The 19,390-nt window shown below is 31.1% G+C and overlaps 2 protein-coding genes across 2 annotated transcripts; one reads left to right on the top strand and one right to left on the bottom strand.

The window, feature by feature from the left end:
- Positions 1-925: 925 nt before the first annotated feature.
- On the bottom strand, positions 926-3,263 carry LOC135129707 (fibrinogen-like protein 1). Its single transcript, XM_064056954.1, has 5 exons — positions 3,254-3,263; positions 2,425-2,508; positions 1,457-2,177; positions 1,170-1,406; positions 926-1,117 (listed from the first exon to the last, which is right to left on the bottom strand). Exons 2-5 carry the CDS (start codon positions 2,503-2,505, stop codon positions 945-947), a joined length of 1,212 nt encoding a protein of 403 aa, XP_063913024.1. The 5' UTR covers positions 2,506-2,508; positions 3,254-3,263; the 3' UTR covers positions 926-944.
- Positions 3,264-3,803: 540 nt separating this feature from the next.
- On the top strand, positions 3,804-19,283 carry LOC135129706 (uncharacterized). Its single transcript, XM_064056953.1, has 17 exons — positions 3,804-4,105; positions 4,188-4,260; positions 4,314-4,507; positions 11,342-11,545; positions 11,800-11,958; positions 12,026-12,150; positions 12,206-12,388; positions 12,443-12,605; positions 12,792-12,993; positions 13,050-13,145; positions 13,204-13,400; positions 13,581-13,790; positions 18,124-18,279; positions 18,330-18,451; positions 18,514-18,681; positions 18,739-18,895; positions 18,953-19,283. Exons 1-17 carry the CDS (start codon positions 4,054-4,056, stop codon positions 19,156-19,158), a joined length of 2,667 nt encoding a protein of 888 aa, XP_063913023.1. The 5' UTR covers positions 3,804-4,053; the 3' UTR covers positions 19,159-19,283.
- The last annotated feature ends 107 nt before the right edge of the window (positions 19,284-19,390 follow it).

Below are 19,390 nucleotides of genomic sequence, written 5' to 3'. Positions count from 1 at the left end.
TATATAAAACTGGAATTTATGTTGAATAAATATTAAACAATTAAAGAACTTGTGCTATAAACGGTGTATTACTTCATGTCCTATATACATGGCAGTATTGTCAAAATGATGTTCTGTAATTTTACTCAGCACTTTATAGGCAAGATCCCTAAGTTTGATTTCATAAAGAAAGTGAAAGACGCTTATAGTAAAATCGAAACTGTTCATAATGTAGAATGGAATAAATTCCCAAAAGAGGGGTCATTAGACCTTCTGAGTTATTTCTTTACCTGTATTTCATAGTTTTAACATTTCGATTAGCCTTACTTATTTGATTATTCATTTTTATGTAGGTATATAAGATTCCAAAGCTGTATCTATAGCGATTCCAAAGTTAAGGTAAGGAGGAGGAGACTTTAAAACAGTATATCACTCGTCAACACTCCTAAGATCTTATCATAGTTACAATCTTGTTCTTCCAAAAAGCACAGCATGTATGACGTTAGGAAATAGTCCTTACTTGTATTTCTGGAGTTATCTTAACCTTTTGAATTGATTGATGTTTTTTGCCTTTTAGAAAAACTAAAATATTTTGGTATTTACGATATCTGTACATATACCTACTTGGTTCCAGAGCTATTTATGTTACTGAAGGCATCAAAATATCCAACACTACAGAAGTTACTAATGGAGCCTTAGGCTCTGTACGTGCACCACTTTTGTTCTCTCTTGTTATAGCGAGTCTACAGAACGTACTAATGTTCTGTAATTTTCACTCTTATGCCGATGATGTCTAACTTCATTTAAGCTTTCGTTGAGAAAACAAATATGTGGTTGAAAATTAGAATAAAAATCTGAATTGGATTTACCAATGTAATTCCCTAGATAGATACATTTAGAAATTTTATTTCGATTGACATAAAAATCAAATGATAACATTTGCATTTACTTTCTTTAATTGATAATCAAAGATATAGTGGTCTAATTAGCATATTTGCTGCTTTGAGACTGTAGTTATAACCATGGAAATCACTCCACTTTAACGTGGACTTGAACCGATAGTCGACACCAGGTTTAGGCTTAACATAACGTCCGGTTAAGAGAGTGTAATAACAATTTCTAAACCACCAACCAGTTTCTACAAATCATTCTATGTGTATTATTTCTGAAGAACCCAAGCAAAAACTTACCAAAGTAAACCGCACATGATTCTTTGTCATCATTCTCATCTTGATCTCGATCGAGTGCACTAAATTTGATTCCAATGTGATGTTTAAATGAATCTCCAGCATCACCAGTGTAGTCCCCCAAACTCTGTACTACATACCCTGTAGATTCGTTACCTATTTTAAAATCATCATAAAGCGCGGAAGCGTTTTTCATGTCCCAGTCAACTAGTTCAATTAATAGTTCATTACGCTGACTATCTACATAAAAAAATGTCTAAATATAACAAACACTGCAACAAAACACTTACTCGTTAACTCATATAGGTGATCCAACCCTAACCAGTGTTCTCCGGTAAGAGTTCCAAACCCAGTTTTGTAATCAGTCCAGTTTAATTTGAAGTTTACGGATCCATCAACTCGATCTAAAACTGAAACCCACCCACCACCGCGTGTCAACATATTGCACCAAACCAAGAAAGAATCGTTTGATAGCTTGGGTTGAATGCGATAAATTCCAGATACGTTGTAACCTCTTTCTTGAACGTCTTTGCAGTCTATCGGCAAATTTTGGCACCCGTGGATTTCAATGGTGAAATTATCTATGTTTTCTTTTAACTGACTCCTGAAGAAGTGAACCTCTTCATCTAGAGTTCGTTTATTACCCAACTGTTTTTCAACGTTTATTAATTTTTCTTTAATTTCGTTGAGGGTTTGTTTTCCAACTTGACTCGTTATTAATTCTTTCACTTCCGTTAACTCTTGTTTGATACCATTATTCGTCTCAGAATCAGGGACATCAGATTTGTTTTCTAAAAGTCTGTTGACATTTTGATATTCTGCTTGCAGTGACTTTATATTTCCATCAATTGTTTTTATATTATTTTCTATTTTGGAGTCGACCACATTTAATTTATTTTCTAAAGCCTTTTCCATATCTTCTATCTTATCTTGTAGATAATTCATGCGTTCGTTTAGTGTATTCAGGGCGCTACGAACTTCTATTAAAACTTCAAGTTCAACGATGGGCGTCTGCAATTATGTAAAATAACGTAACAACAAGGATGGGAATGCATTTCTAGTTTATGTGAGTTATATACTTTTTTTCTACTACTCTCGAGTTGTTGCTTTTTTTTAGATAATTATATTAATTCCTTTTGTACGTTTAAATGCACGGACTACCGTACAAGCTAACTACTGCATAATGAGTTGATTTCTTACGACTACCTGACAATGGTAGAAAAAAAATTGTGTACTCTAGCATAACTGCATGACTTACGCTGTTCTCACAACTTCGTTGTAGAATTATGGTATTTGGAAAGAGGAGCATGAGAAACAGGGACACCTTATTTGGAAGCATTGTCTGTAATAAATTACCTCATATGATTTTTTCTATGATTTTAATATTAAGCCTTTTAATTTTAGTAGTAGCTAATGACTTAATAAAAAAAGACACTGGTTTAGCAATGAGTTAATATTTTTTAAAATTGCTTAAAATACAAAAACAAGTCCAATTTACATGACTAACTATACAGCGATTATGTACAGAATAATTCCGACTTGACCGAAATGGATTTGACTAGACTTCTTCCATTGTTTGGACTACACTAATTGCTTCAGACGGTGGTTCCCATTTAAACAGGCCCGCGGTCCTTCTCGAAGGTCTCTGTCACCGCTTCTAGGCTTGTTTTCGAACACCCGTCGCGACATCCGCTTCCAGGCTCTTTTTCGGCCGCTGTCACCGACAATGAGTCATCATCGCCGTACATACTAGAACCCATAGGCGTCGTACCGGGGCGGCGTATGGGTTTATTTCGTAACTATACTACTTTTATAAATGTATTAATGCAGATAATAAATTAGACAATAAATAATTTGTTCTAAAAAAATCTGTATTCAATATTCATCAAAATTATGGCTACTTATTGATGGTACTGCTTTTCCGCAAGTTATGTTCCAATGCAAAGTCTTTAATGTTGTGACAATATTTTTAAAACTTGGTAATAAGCTGCGTTGAATATAGTTAATTTTTATAAAGTTTTTTTCGACATGTGTCGTGTTCTTTTATTCGGAAAAAAATGTAAAAGTGCGCTTTTTAACCTACCTACCTTGTTCAAACTGTTGTGACACAACTAATCCATGCTTGGTTTGTCGTGTTGCGTTTCCTCTATTATTATTTTTTAAAGAAAACCGGTTAACAAAATGTGTAGAAAGAATGTGATGCTCGTGGAAAATACGCAAACAAATATAATTACAGGTCATCAAGTATGTTGCGCTCGATGTTGCGTGTCAGAGTAGGCATAATACTTCATTCAAACATGAGTAATTATATTAATTAATGATTGCAAGTTTTATAAGTACATCTACAGAACTTTTTAAATATTTTATAAGCAGTTATGTTTCTCGACTTGTCGCGGGTTTTGGAAAAGTTAAGTGCAAATTTTTACATGGTTACAAGTATATTTATTTTTGAAACTATGAAGTGAAGTTGTCATGTATTCCACTTTCCGTGAAATTTTTTTATCAAGGTTAAGGTTAACTAAAGAAAACCGCATTAACATCAGTGAATAGATAACTACAATTAAAAATTGCGATAAGAATGTGCTTTTCATTATAAAATAATTGTACTATGACTTTAAAGAATGAAGTTGTAATGTGTGGCTTTTATCGTTAGACCACTGGACTTTCCGGTTCGTTTATAACTCTCCTACACATTGTGGTAAATCCAAACCAACAAGCTAAAAATATTTACTTGTTTATGAAGTAATCATTCACACAATTTGAAGCTTTCGTTAAGTTATCACTTCATAAATCACAATGTGCCGTTGTATTTTTTTTAATGCTTTAACTTTACGTTAAAAGTACAGAATTATCGTGTTCCGGACAAAATATCTTGTTTATATTCAAAATGTGCAGCGATGGCCTGTTTTTGATAAAAATTATTGGTTTGTGTGTTTTAGGTAAGTAGGTACCTAATTATGTTAAATATTATACAGTAACTGTTTTCCTAATTGAAAATTTTTATTTGTATTGTTCCTTCAGTAATTAATTCTAATTGCTCTCACCACACTGATGCAAACCATACCAGAATAACGCCTCAGGGTCATAACAATAGGTACAAAAATTTCAAAATCATGCTCATAATTAAAAATAAAATTTCTTGGTCAGATGTGTTCTTCCATCACACCCCAAATTTGGTAGATGGGTTATTTATGAAGCCACTTCTTATTTATTCCCTGGAGAGTTCGTACCATCTCGAACAGTTTTAGAACTAAAGTGTCAGGAAAGTTATAAACTTTCTGGATTAGATATGGCCACTTGTATTCGTGGAAAATGGAAACCCCAAATTGGAAAATGTTTACGTAAGATTTTTTTATACAGGGCGTCCTATATTATGTAACCTATGTATGGTGAGACGACGTAAAGAGTAAGCTGAATTATGTAAAACCTTTTCCTTTTCAAGCTATACACTTTCATAGCGATTTTTTGGTAAACAATTCAACTAAAATAAAGTAAACTGTTTTATAGAAGCATTTTGCTTTTATTTACGTACTTATATAGTATTTTTAGTAATTTGAAACTGGTCGATACGAGAAAAAAATTAAATTTTATTAGATAGACGTGTGAAACGATATATAACAACTCCCACAAATTTTAGTAATGATAAATTTTGATCAAAAATATGGTTGAATTAATAAACCGAACCTCTAGACATATTATATTAAAGATTTTAAATTGAATTTACTTACCAAACTGTTGAGATGGCATCATAAAAATGTTGGTAGGGATAGATAGTGCGGTCACAGACTACACAGACAAGCCACTGCCCCACCACTGACAAACGAATATAGTCTTTAATTCAAGAGTCCAAACAGTCGATTTCAATTATTTTGCCCTTGAACACAGGAAAATGACGGTTTAGGTAAGGATGACCTTGATTCCGCTTAAAAATTTGCAAAATACTGTAGTGGCTATCCTGTTTAGTGGAAACTTTTAGGAGAATGTAACTAGAAAAACTAGAATTTTGACACTTCGGGTCAGAGATATTGAATATAAGTACATATATACATTTAAACCTCCTTGCTTTGGGTTGACAACATAACCACATTTAACCTCAAAATGGGTCCGACCAAGACGTGTGAAGTGCAACGCACTCCTGTGAGTCCTGCGGCGACAGAATACACAATACAATACAATATAATCATTCACTCACTTTTAAAAAATGTATAAATTTAATTAATAGCACTCATAAATTTTTTAGCTTGTTCATGTTTTTTTTTTGACTATGAACGTACGTACGAACGCCTTTATTGTTTTAGTAAGTTAAACATAATATGACTTCTGCTGATGTATTTTTTTAACATTATGTTGGCTTTTATCCGAGATTGTGTTGTAAAGTGGCAGTCCTCGCGTTTAAAAATCGCGCGTATGAAGTGACGGTTGAGGTAAGTCGTCAATAAGGGTCACGTTCGCTCAAAGTGGGTATGTGGCTTGTCTGTGTAGTCTGTGGTGCGGTGGTCTTGTCGGCTCGTTTCCATACTTCGTTTCGGTCGAGTTGTTGTTGATGACCGTTGTCGTACCCAAATTGGCTATGACCGAGCATTTGGACATTAACAAAATTATTTATTTCGTATTTAGGTGTAGGCACATTTACTTGGAAATGAAGAGCTAAACTGTAATTGGGGAAAGAAGCAATACTTTATTAAATGATGAGAAATAAAAATAATAATGAAATACTTTCTAGAAAAAAGAACAAAGTAAAAATATGGGATTAATCATACTTCAATCCTTAAAAATTATGAATAAAACTTACGTAATCTAACAATTAAGTATGTAACTCATTAACCAAGTGAGATGCCATACAAGGTGATTTAGAAATATATGCAATAATTTTAACCACGGCATCACGTATCGTAGTAGCGTGGAAATATAGAAAAAACAAATTAAAAATCGAATGGGGCAGCGATTTTCCCAAAAAACTGAAAGGGAATTGAATAACAACTTCATACACTACTGAAAACAAATTTCAAGAAATAAACCTAAATTTTATTAAACAAAATTAACGAATTCTTAAGCAACAATGGATAATAATAGATACTTTCTAAAAAAATATTACTCCGTGACCATAAACACGCAATTTTTTTGGAATAAACACGACGGGATCTATACCCTGAATTTTTTCAGAATTTTTAGATGAATTTTTCAAAAAGGGCATTTTCCATTATGTATTCGTATTACCTCCATGATGCAAATTTCGACCCATTCTTGACGATTTTAGAAATTTAACTAAATGCCTTTTCTTGTAGATTTTGGGCCTTAGAAGTCACTTTTGGCTTCATTTCTTCAATAACTTAAACCATTTTTCCAGAATCGTCCAGTTGAAATATTGCAATTTTTAAAAACTTCGAAAAATTCGAATTTTAAAGCGAATTTTCCGAAAATATTGCTCCGTTACTATAAACATGCTATAATTTTGGCATCAGCACGTCGGGATATATATATATATATATATATAATTTTTTCAGAATTTTTAGGAAACTTTTTCAAAAATGAAATTTTCCTCATACAAATTTCGACCCATTTTCGACAATTTTCGAAACTTAACTAAATATTTTCTCTCATAGATTTCGGGTCTCATTTCTTCGATAACTTCAACCTTTTTTCCAGAATTAGTTAATTAATTCCGTTCATTGAAATATCGTAATTTTAAAAAATTTCAAAATATTCCATACAACATGTGCAGAAAGATCTTGCGTCATTTTTGCAAGTAGGTGCATGTTTTCAAGTTCAGTTCGGATTGCACAGTTTTGTTCGGATTACTGGATGTTCAGATAATCGTAGTTCGGTTTATAGAGAGTGTACTGTAATTACAAAATGAAATGCGATTTCAAAATTTTGAAATTGGTCAAAATAAAGTACCTCGGTCGTGCGTCAGGGGGGGGGGCAATTGCACCCATTGCCCCCCCCCCTGGATCCGCGCCTGCTCGGAGATGCTGTACCACTGATGCAAATGTTTGCGTACACCATAAAGCATTACCATATCGACACACTCTGTTTCGTGTTTTTGAACGTTTCTTATCAATCACTTTTTTGGTTCTTAATCCGAGTCGTTTTGTGCCATTGAAAAAAGTAGGTCAAGAAACACTACCAGCGGCGTGTATAAGAATTTATATTTAAGGGGCCTCGCTAGACGAGGTATAACATTTTTTTGTTTTTTTGTATGAAAAAATGATATTAATATAGATGTATCATACATCAAACTGCAGCTTTTTTCATATTCTAGAGCGCAGAGACCAGTTCAATCAACTAAAAAAATATGGCTGAGAAATATCGTAAAAAAAGCACCATTGTATGTTTTTTTTTCAAGTTTTTTGAGTCATAACCATCATAGAATCGCTTGAAAATTTGCACATGGATAAAACATCACTTTTTACAGGGCGCAGAGTCATTAAATGTTTGTTAGTGGTACAATTTGTTTAAATAATAATGTGTTTATTAAAATCAAAATATACCACAAATTAATGCAAAATACGCCGAATAATTTTAACAGGAATATCAGAGGAAAATTAATGATCTATTGGTTAGCAGAGTTTTTAACAAAAACTAACAATTATTGAAAAAAATGGGTATCAATTCGACGGAATTTGAGCAGTTAGTTCAGTACTTTGCCGATAGGAGCGTCACTAAAATTTACGGAAGCGACTTTCCAGGTAAAATCCTTATCGCCTGCTTTACCATAAGCTGATTGTTAGAGTTCTCGGCTGATTTTTCTAATTTATGGCAAGGAACTCAGTTTTATAACAAACCGCCAGGACCGGCCGTAGTAATCTATTGTTAAAGAAATTAACTTTTACGCAATGAGGTACTATCATAAAACCGAATTAAAACTGGAGAACTATAATATTTTTACTCCACTCAGGATCCTGAATTACTAAAAATTCATTGTAATATTATTGTTAATATATATTTTGCTTTCTTAATTAATAAAACTAATAAACATATTTATAATAATAATAAAAAATATATAAAATACAGCTTTTGTTTAACACGTATAAGTAGCTAAGTGTATCTACTACTTATCCCAGAATATCCTAATAAATTATTAAAGTACATAAAAAAATAGAAACAAATTTTATTTATTTTTAAAAAATCTCTCGCAAAGGCAGGTTCTTCTTTCTTCTTGAATCAATTATTTCGGGAAATAAAGCGCCAAAGCAAAATCTGCCAAGTTTATCTGCCATCTTTTTACATATATTTCTTCATCTTTATAAATTTTTTCTATATTTATTCCTTTGGGTGTCCATACAACAAAATAAACTTGTGAAATACCCGTAACAAGCATTTGTCCCTGGACTTGAAAGCAGTAATCATGATTCTTTTTTTAGTTTCAATACTCTGTCAATGTACAAAATTTGATTTTTTTTTTCTAACCGCTTCTTCGGGAGACAAATCTTGCGATTTTGAAGGGCATTTAATTTCGACTAATGCACTCCCATCCTCTAGAACCCTGTCTGGACTAGCAGCCAAGTAAGGAAATTGTTTTGAAATAAACAAGCCACACCATTCAGTTTTTATATTTTTATTTATTTCAAAACACTGGACAGCTTTTTCCTCACTTTGCTGTCCATAGTATGTATGACTGTTACCTCTAAATGTACTGTACAACAGAGACTCCACAGTTTTAGCTATTGCTGTAGTCGGTCTAAGTTTGTAAATACGTCCAAAATTTGAAATCGTAACCCTAATTTCTCTTTCTTTTACCCAAATGTGCCTGTTGCCTATTGTCTATTTCAATTTGGTCTAATAAATTCAAAGATAATTTTCTCAAAAAAACCTCTTTGGCTGTCACAAATGTTTCTACATTCATGACAAGATTTTCTAAAAAATATTTAAACCATAATCGCAGTCGGGACCAGCATACGTAAATTTTTTTACGACATATTTTTTTACGAATACTTTGTCTAAGACGAGCTTGTTTTATAGACGAGCAATATTTTTTTGTTATTAAACCAAGACCGTTTTAATCACAGTATATTTACTTATCCCCGCTAAAAAATTGATGACGTCACCTCAAAATTTTGCTGAATAAATCCTATCTAAATTGTATAAAATATGATGAGTCTCTTCTTGTGATTTATCATTCCATTCATGTTTTTTGGATTTGCGTATACAGGATGACCCCAAAAATTAATGAATGCGTAAATTTATTTTATTGATTTAATCAGGAACTACAGAACCGAATGCTTTGAAATCTTGCAGATGTTTTAAGGTTATAAAGAGCATAATACATTTTTAGTCAAAATATATTTGTTTATAACCTCCAAAAAATTGATGACGTCAGCTCAAAAGTTTGCTGCATAATCCTATTTAAAGTTTATAAAATATGATGACTCTCTTCTTGTAATTTATCATTCCATTAATATTTCTTGGATTCGGATATACAAAGTGACTCAAAAAATTTAATGACTGCGCAAATTTATTTTATTAATTTAATCAGGAACTACAAAACCGAATGCTCTGAAATCTAATGTGAAAAAAAACATAATAGGCATGCAGTCGTCACGCTTCCGATAGCGAGGGAAGTACTGTCTAAACTCTTTAGACCAATTTTTTTGATTTTCCCATTTCTCCATTTCTCAATTTTTCAATGTTTCAGTTTGGGAGTTTTTCACTGTTTCGATTCTTTAATTTTCCTTCCATTTTTAGGTTTTTCAATATTTCAGCTTTGGAATTGTGCAATATTTCGTTTCTTCAATTTTTCAAATTTTTGATAGTGTTTTCTCGGTTTTTAAATTTTTCGATATTTTAATTTTTCAGTTTTTAAAGCTTTAGGGTTTTAGATTTCTCACTATCTCGACTTTTCGATTTTTCAGTTCCATGATTTTTCAATTTGTCGAATTTTTAAATTTTAGATTTTTTGTTCTCGATCATTCAATTTTCTGAGTTTTCAGGCTTAGATTTTTTTTGTTGTTCAATTCTTGGATTTTAAAAATTTTTGTTTTTTAAATTTTCCTATTTATCAACTTACTGGTATTTCAATGTTTTGATTTTTTGATTGTTCAATTTCTCGATTTTTTGAATTTTTAGTTTTTGATATGATTTTTTTTCAAACATTTTCAGTTTTTTAATTTATTAACTTTACGATATTTCAGTTTTACGATTTTTAAATGTTTTTATTTTTCAGTTTTCAATTTTTGACGTTTCTAAATTTTTGGATTTTTCAATTTTTCGATTAACTGATTTTTTGATTTTCCCATTTCTCTATTTCTTAATTTTTCAATTCTTTCTTCAATTGTGATTTTTCAATTTTTCGATTTCTGGATTTTTCAATGTTTTAGTTTTGGATTTTTTCACTTTTCCGATTCTTCAATTTTCTTTCCATTTTTCAGTTTCTCAAGATTTCAGTTTTGAATTTTTTCACTTTTTCGATTTTTCAGTTTTCCTTCCAAGTCATCTGCAAACATCAAACATTCATTTCCGACGTCACTAGCTGTATCGTCAATAAACAGATTAAACAACAACGGGCCCAACACAGACCACTGAGGAACCCCCAAATCTTGAATATAGCGATGAGATTCAAAACCATCATAAGTGAGATAGAGAGGTCTGTTTGTCAAATAGGAACTAAAACAAAGCAATCAACGAGTCCGATATACCAAACCTTCTAAATTTAACAAGAAGCAGATTATGATCTATTCTAATAAAGTGCTACATAACACTCTTAGATAATAAATATCTATGGTTAGCTTTTAAACATTTACACTAAATTTCACGCAATTGGCAGAATAATTTTGGAAATTACCTACGGGTCCAATAAACTCGTCAATACATAGTCAACAGAAAGACGGAAACGGAAGACCGGTACTTTGTATTGTAAAAAATATGAAACTAGTGATCAGATAAATGAGTCCTGTTACAATAGTTTTCCAGAACGCAAGAAAATAATTTTCATTTTTATAAATGACTATTTCTGATTATTAAAATTCAACAACTTGCAACGATTTAATTCATTAAGATATAGTTGAAAAGGATTTCTAGGTTTCAAATTTATCCCAAAAACATTTTTAGAATAGGGATGAAGTGCGTTCAGAAAAAATCAGCCTATTTATTTATGTTCTACCACCATACTAAGGTGTCACATAGTTAAGGGATACTTGTGTTTAATATTGTAAGTTTTATCCAAAAATGTTTTATAGGAACCTGTCCCACGATCAGCAGCACTTCAGTAGTGACAGTGACGTGTAGTTTTGATGGTAAAATGTTAGATTCTTGTGCTGATCCATTTGATGGAACAGTTGCACGATTTTATTGTGCTTTTAATTATGAAGCTCAGGAGAGAGATGCAGTGCGTCTGTGTTCAAATGGTAACTGGATTGGCAATCTACCAGTATGTGTCCCAAGTAAGTTAATTTTAATAATTTTAATACAGCAATTTACCTTATACCTATCTCTTTCTATAAAACTGCAAATAAGGCATCAAATTAGGTACGTTCAGAAGGTCGGTCAGAATGATTTCTATTTTTTGACACGGGTGCTAAGGTTAGTTAGTGAACAGAAACAAACATTACTTGGCGTTCCTTTTTTCGTTTGATAAAAACATAAAAAAATATTCGTTAGTTTATTATTCAGTTGTTCTTACATTACAAACTTTCAGCATGTGGAAAACCATCAGCTGAGAATGATCCCAGACTGATTGTTGGTGGAACTAAAGCACAACGAGGAGAATACCCTTGGCAGGTAGCTCTATATAATAAAATAAATAAAGTTTTACTTTGTAGCGGAACTTTACTAAATCAGAGAGTTATCGTGACAGGTAATATTTGTAATTGTGGGAAAGAGGAAAATTATGTAAATAGTGTTATAATAGTATCTATTTGTAGCGGCACATTGTATAACAGATGTTGAAGGCAAACTACAACCAAAAGACCTTTTTGTGGTTGCTGTTGGCAACTATTTTCGAGAATATAATCACCCTGATGATTCCAATACTACACAATTTTCTCGTGTTTGTTACTTTGTACGAAAAAGGTAACAGTCTATACTTTTTTCTTCATTTTCAGATATATAAAATGTACATTCCGCGACAATACAAGGCCGCTGCGCAACATTACTTTGGCGATGTTGGTATTATAGTCACAACAAAAATTTTTAATTTATCTAACAGTGTTCTGCCAATCTGTATTATGTGGGAATCAAGGCGACATCAAGCACTGACAGATCCTGCAAGAACGAAGCATGCTTATGTAATAGGAAATTTTCAGCAGCCATCAATCACACTTTACGATCTTTATTTGTAGATCAGTGGTTGGGGTTATACTGTAGAGTACAAAAAGCCTTCCGATGTTCTTAAACGTTTAAAAGTTCCTCTTATTACTGACGAAAAATGTAGTCGGAGATTATCTGAAGACGAAGTTAAATATCTGACTGATGATAAGCTATGTGCCGGATTTTTAAATTCTAGTAAGTAGCTAAAATATCGCATTTCGTCAACCTTTTGACTTTTTTATGTTCCAAGCATTTTATCAGGTTTCACTTCGTAAGAGAACAGCAAAAAAACTTACTTACCTATTTGTGTAGTAATTTGAAGTTTCTAAATGGTTTTGACTGTTGAAATTGTATTATGATCTAACTGTAACGATGCTTCAGGTACTTCCGTCTGCAAAGGCGATAGTGGTGGAGGTTTGGTAGCTAAATTCGGAAAACGTTATTACATCATTGGAATTGTAAGTATCGCACCACAAAAAAACTCAGCAGAAGGTGGTTGTGATACCCAAAAATACACTCTGTATACAAGATTTTCCTACTACATTGAGAAATTCATCCTAAAAAAAGAGGCGCGATTTAGACCGTAAGTACTATAAGTACACCCAAATTTTTAAACAGTCATTACTATTTGGAATTTAGTCGTTTGGACTGCCCAGATGGTTTTAATTGTCACAACGAAATCCCAGTGACTACACCACGGACAACGACACAAGTGGTTACCGAATCGTCTAGAGGGTAAACTGCTTTTGATGTCATAATAAAAAATATTTTACTGACAACAATTTGAATGCAGTCATTGTACATTACCGAATCATCCCAAATTTGGAAAGTGGAGCGTTACAGGAGTAAATGATGCACTTCAGCCTGGAATGTCCGTAGCGTCGGGAACTGTTGCGTTAATAGAGTGCAACGCAGGTTATAAACACGATAGTTACAATATTATATTCTGCCACAATGACCAGTGGTCATCTGATATTGGTAGATGCTTGAGTAAGTAACTTATCGTAAAAACCTACTCCACGCGATTTATAATAATAATAATATTTTAATGTCTAAGAGAATAAGTCTAAAAGTACAGGAATATTATTTGTCACAGAACTATTGAAACCAAGATTGGTTTTTCTTACAAATACTGTTCAAATTCTTGTCGTTTTTATTCTGCTTTCACAGAAACTTGTAGCCCAAGAGTAAGTACGGCAACAATGCAGGTTAAGTGCAGCTATCATGGAAAAGAAACTGAAAATTGTACGGACGCTGTTGACGGCACTATCGCCAAATTTCGGTGTATTCCATTTTATGAAGACCTGCAATTAATGAGAAGACCTGTTCATATTTGTAGCAATGGTGTATGGGACCAACCACTTCCGCATTGTGTACCAGGTAAATATCTCTGTCTATGATAATTTTTAATTGGGTACAAACTCGAAATACCACCGAATCAAAAGTTCTATGTAACTTTAAATAGGAACAATGAAAGATTGAGACTTTTCGATTTTTAGATTTCAGATTTTTTAAGTTTCCGACTTCTCAATTTTTGCAACATTATCAGTTTACGATTTTTCAACTTGGCTTTTTTGACAATTTTTGGATATTTCGTCCAATTTTGTGATTTTTCAATTTTTTAAATTCTGGAATTACGACTTCTCGATTTATCAATTTTTAACTTTTCTTCTCGGCTTCTCGATTTTTCGATTTCTCGCTATCTCAGAGTTTTAATTTTTCTTCAATTCTGCGACATTTTAATTGTTCAATGTTTTAAATTTTAGATTTTTCGATTTCTCGACTTTTTGATTTTTCAGTTCTTTGGTATTTCTGTTTTTCAATTTTTCAAATTTTGACGTTGCTAAATTTTCGATTTTCCGATTTCTCATTTAAACTAAACCAAACTCCCTTGACATACACCTAGTAAAACTTTTGACTTAAACGACTTAAGCCAAACCAACCTTGTAAGTCAAACTCGCTATTGTAAGCTTTATGGATCCGAACTGCAAGGATTATTACTGTCTATTGTTGCCATAGTGGAGCTGTAAAGTTTTCCTAGGTATATGTCACCAAATATGTTAAGTTATACAATAGCCAGTTTGACTTATAAGGGTGGTTTGGCTTAAGCCGCTTAAGTGATAAAATTTGTACTAGCATTTATTTTTTTTTTTTTGTAATACTGTATTTTTATGTACGTACCTTGTCCTGTTATTGGGCCTTAAGCCCGTTGGGCACTGTATTGAAATAAATAAATAAATAAATAAATAAATAAACTAGGTGTATCTCAAGTGAGTTTAGTATATTTTTGATTTTTCAATTTTTCGATTTTTTAAGTTTGCGATTTTTCGACTTTGCTTTTTTGACAATTTTTGGACATTTCGTTCAATTTTTCGATTTTTCAGTTATTTAGTTTTTCAATTTTTCTTCAATTTTTCAATTGTTCGATATTTGGGTTTTGGGACTTTTTAGAATTTCGATTTTTCGAGTTCTGCTGGATTTTTAGATTTCTCGACTTTTTACGTTTAGGATTTTAAATTTTTCGTATTTTAAACTTTAGATTTTTCAAATTTTCGAATGTTCTATACTTCGATTTCTCAATTTTTCAAGGTTACGCTATTTTAACTTTTCAATTTTTAAAATTTTAGGTTTTTCGATTTCTCAAGTCTTCAGTTCTTCTATATTGCAACTTTTCAATTTTCGAAATTTTTAAATTTACGATTTTCCAATTTTTCAATATTTCGATTTTTCAATTATCCGATTGTTCATTTTCTCAATATTTAAATTTTAGATTTTCCAATTTTTATTTTTTTGATTTTTTCATGTTTCTCGATTTTACAATTTTTCGATATTTGAATTGTCCATTGTTTTAGATTTTAGATTTCTCGATTTTTCATTTCTTCAATAGTCCTATTTTTCAGTTTTTCGATTTTTCAATTTTGCCATCTTGGTTTTTCAATTTTTAAAATTTTCCAACTCTTCGATTTTTAGATTTCCCGATTTTTTAAGTTTTCGATTTCTCAATTTTTGCAACATTATCAGTTTGCGATGTTTCGACTTTGCTTTTTTAACAATTTTTGGATATTTCGTTGAGTTTTGAGATTTTTCAATTTTTCAATTTTTAAATCATGGAATTACGATTACTCGATTTGTCGATTTTTCAGTTTTCCAATTTTTAAATTTTCGAATTTTAATAACTTTTTGATTTTTTGATGTTTGGGATTTCTCGATTCTTCAATTTGCGATATTTTAATTGTTTAAATTTTTAAAAATTTTAGATTTTTCGATTTCTTGATTTTTTGGTTTTCAGTTCGTCAATATTTCTATTTTTCAATTTTGCAAATTTCGAAGTTGCTAAATTTTCAATTTTCCTATTTCTAAATTAATCTATTTTTGATTTTCCCATTTCTCGACTTCTCAAAGTTTCGGTTTTTCAGTTCTTCAATTGTTCGATTTTTCGACTTTCTTGGTTTTTCGATTTCTCAATTTTTCATTTTTTTAATTTCTCAATTTTTGGATATTTCTTTCAGTTTTGGGATTTTTCAATATTTTCGACTTCTGGATTTTTTGATTTTTAATTTTTTGGATTTTCAGTTTTTCGTTTCTTAAACTTTAGAATTTTCAATTTTTCGACTGTTTTATATTTCGATTTTTCGAATTTTCAGTTCTTCTATATTTTAATTTTTCAATTTTCCGAATTTTTAATTTCCGATTTTTCAATTTTTTGAGACCTCGATTTATCGATGTTTTGATTGTTCAATCTCTCGATTTATCAATTTTTCCGACTCCTCGATATCTCGATCTTTTATTTTTTTGATTACTCGATGTCTCAGTTTTTGAATTTTTCGATTTGTCGGTTTTCCGATGTTTCGATTTTTAAATTTCCGAGTTTCGAATTCTCTATTTGTTGATTTTTCAGTTTTTCGAGTTTTAACTTTCAGATTTTTGATTTTATATTTTTTTTGATTTTTCGATGTTTGAATTTCTCCATTTTTCAATTTTACGATATTTTAATTTTTGAATGATTTAAATTTTAGATTTTTTAATCTTTCAGTTGTTCAATACTTTTTAATTTTCCAAATTTTGACGTTTCTGTATTTTCAGTTTTGCAATTTCTCAATGAATCTATTTTTTGATTTTCCCATTTCTCGACTTCCCAAAGTTTCGGTCTTTCAATTCTTCAATTTTTCGAATTTTAAGTTTGCGATTTTTCCACTTTGCTTGTTTGACAATTTTTGGATATTTCGTTCAGTTTTGTGATCTTTCAATTTTTCAATCCTGGAATTACGATTACTCGATTTGTGGATTTTTCAGTTTTTCAATTTTGCAAATTTCGAAGTTGCTAAATTTTCAATTTTTCTATTTCTAAATTAGTCTATTTTTGATTTTCCCATTTCTCGACTTATCAAAGTTTCGGTTTTTCAGTTCTTTAATTCTTCGATTTCTCGACTTTATTTTGCGATTTCTCAATTTTTCAATTTTTTAATTTCTCAATTTTTGGATATTTCTTTCAGTTTTGGGATTTTTCAACATTTCGATTCTCCAAGTTTTTGATTTTCCGACTTCTGCATTTTTTGAGTTTTTATTTTTTGGATTGTCAGTTTTTCGTTTCTTAAACTTTAGAATTTTGAATTTTTCGACTGTTTTATATTTCGATTTTTCGAGTTTTCAGTTCTTCTATATTTTAATTTTTCAATTTTCCGAATTTTTAATTTTCGATTTTTCAATCTTTTGAGACCTCGATTTATCGAGACTCGGATGTTTCCATGTTTTGATTGTTCAATTTCTCGATTTATCAATTTTTCCATTTTTAACTTTTCCAATTTTTCGATTTTAACCTATCTCAGTTTCTCAATTTTTCGATTTTTCAACTTCTCGACCTTTTAATTTTTTCATTACTCGATGTCTCAGTTTTTGAATTTTTCGATTTGTCGGTTTTCCGATGTTTCGATTTTTAAATTTCCAAGTTTCGATTTCTCGATTTGTTGATTTTTCAGTTTTTCGAGTTTTAACTTTTAGATTTTTGAATTTTATATTTTTTTGATTTTTTCATGTTTGGATTTCTCCATTTTTCAGTTTTACGATATTTTATTTTTTGAATGTTTTAAATTTTAGATTTTTTAATCTTTCAGTTCTTCAATATTTTTTAATTTTTCAAATTTTGACGTTTCTGAATTTTCAGTTTTACGATTTCTCCATTAATCTATTTTTTTATTTTCCCATTTCTCGACTTCCCAAAGTTTCGGTCTTTCAATTTTTCAATTTTTCGATTTTTAAGTTTGCGATTTTTCGACATTGCTTGTTTGACAATTTTTGGATATTTCGTTCAGTTTAGTGATTTTTCAGTTCTTCAATTTTTCTTTTATTTTTCAATTTTTGGGTTTTGGGATTTTTTAGTATTTCGACTTTTCGGGTTCTGGATTTTTCGATTTCTCGACTTTTTACGTTTTGGATTTTCAATTTTTCGTTTCTTATACTTTAGATTTTTTCAAATTTTCGACTGTTTTATATTTCTCAATTTTTCAACTTTTCGATATTTTAATTTTTCAATTTTTAAAATTCTCGGTTTTTCGGAATTTTTAAATTTTTGTTATTCCAATTTTTTGATGTTTTGATTTTTCAATTATCCGATTGTTCAATTTCTCGATTTTTAAATTTTAGATCTTCCAATTTTTATTTATTTTTATTTTTTCTAACTTTAACTTAACCTACATTTAATAAATTTTGATTTTAGTGTGTGGACAAAGACCACCTCGACATATTAGTTTCATTCCTGAGGAAACAGCCGAAGGAGCTAATTATCCTTGGCACATTTCTATACACAATGTGCTAGACAAACAGCAGGTAATTTGTAGTGGATCACTTTTGAGTCAAAAAATTGTTTTAACAGGTAAGTTTAAAAATCTTGATCGAAAATTAATCATTTTTAAAATGTTATAGCTGCAACTTGCATTACTTATCAAGGAGGAAATTTAAAAAATAAAACAAATTATGTTATTTCTGCTGGGAAAATGTTTAACGATTTTAACGACGCCCGAGACAGTCAGGCCCAATTTTCTAATGTATGTTTATTTTAGTTGTAAAGATTAATATCAGTGTACTGTCAATACAATATTAATTTTAGATAGACGAAATCTTCCTACCACAAGAATATAAAGGGCATATTCAAAATTATGTCGGTGATATTGCCATACTAAGTTTGAAAGAGGCTTTCGTGATTTCGCGAAATGTATTACCTGTATGTTTAGACGTTGCACAGAATTATAAACCTCCAGAGAATGGGTATGGTTTTGTGAGTTTATAAGTTAATTGTGAAAGCAGGAAATATAACAATATTTTACATTTCTAGGTATCTAGTTGGGGTGTGATAGATCCTAATTCTTCAACTGCCTTAGAAGAATGGGAAACTGTTCTTGTTTCTCAGTCAGAGTGCAATGATGAGGTACCAGCTGGTTTCGAAAATTACTTAACTTATGATAAAATCTGTGCTCGTAGTGTAATCAATGGTACATATAGATTAAGAATTTATATTCTTGTAAAAACAAAACTGACGCATTTTTCAGGAACCGGCTGTAAACCAGACAGTGGTGCTGCTCTTGTAACAAAGTACGACGACAGGTACTATATTACTGGTCTTGCTAGTCTGTCTCCGGCATCCCCTTCGTCAGTCGGACTGGAAACTCATTGCAACCAAATGGTGCTTTACACAAATGTATCTAAATACATAAACTCGTTTATTTTAAAAATATTAGCTGCATATAAGATATGACTTTTAATAGTTAAATAAAAGGATCAACATACTTCCCGACATACACAAATGTAACTGTTGTTAATGTTAGTTTACGTATGGGAAAAAATATACTTTTTGGAAGAGTTTTCATAGCAATTTTGTGTATTATAAAGAAGAAACGTGCAAAAATACTTAGAAATATATTTTCTTTTAGTACACTGCCTCTGGTCCTCTGTTGTTGACCGACAGCTCCCAATGTAGCACAGACAGT

Source organism: Zophobas morio, unplaced genomic scaffold, assembly GCF_036711695.1.
Source record: "Zophobas morio isolate AGI-343-1 ecotype UQ-CSIRO unplaced genomic scaffold, CSIRO_AGI_Zmor_V1 ptg000016l, whole genome shotgun sequence".
Taxonomy (NCBI): domain Eukaryota; kingdom Metazoa; phylum Arthropoda; class Insecta; order Coleoptera; family Tenebrionidae; genus Zophobas; species Zophobas morio.
Note: the sequence above shows the minus strand (reverse complement) of the source record. Positions and strands in the feature narration are given on the sequence as shown.

Coding starts and splice junctions, on each gene's coding strand:
- LOC135129707 (XM_064056954.1), bottom strand. CDS start 2,505: ATGCTTCCAAATAAGGTGTCCCTGTTTCTCATGCTCCTCTTTCCAAAT. Junction 1,407..1,456: donor TCACCTATATGAGTTAACGA/GTAAGTGTTTTG, acceptor TTTTTTATGTAG/ATAGTCAGCGTAATGAACTA. Junction 1,118..1,169: donor ATCATGTGCGGTTTACTTTG/GTAAGTTTTTGC, acceptor AATGATTTGTAG/AAACTGGTTGGTGGTTTAGA.
- LOC135129706 (XM_064056953.1), top strand. CDS start 4,054: ATGTGCAGCGATGGCCTGTTTTTGATAAAAATTATTGGTTTGTGTGTT. Junction 4,261..4,313: donor CCTCAGGGTCATAACAATAG/GTACAAAAATTT, acceptor TTTCTTGGTCAG/ATGTGTTCTTCCATCACACC. Junction 12,151..12,205: donor ATACTACACAATTTTCTCGT/GTTTGTTACTTT, acceptor CTTCATTTTCAG/ATATATAAAATGTACATTCC.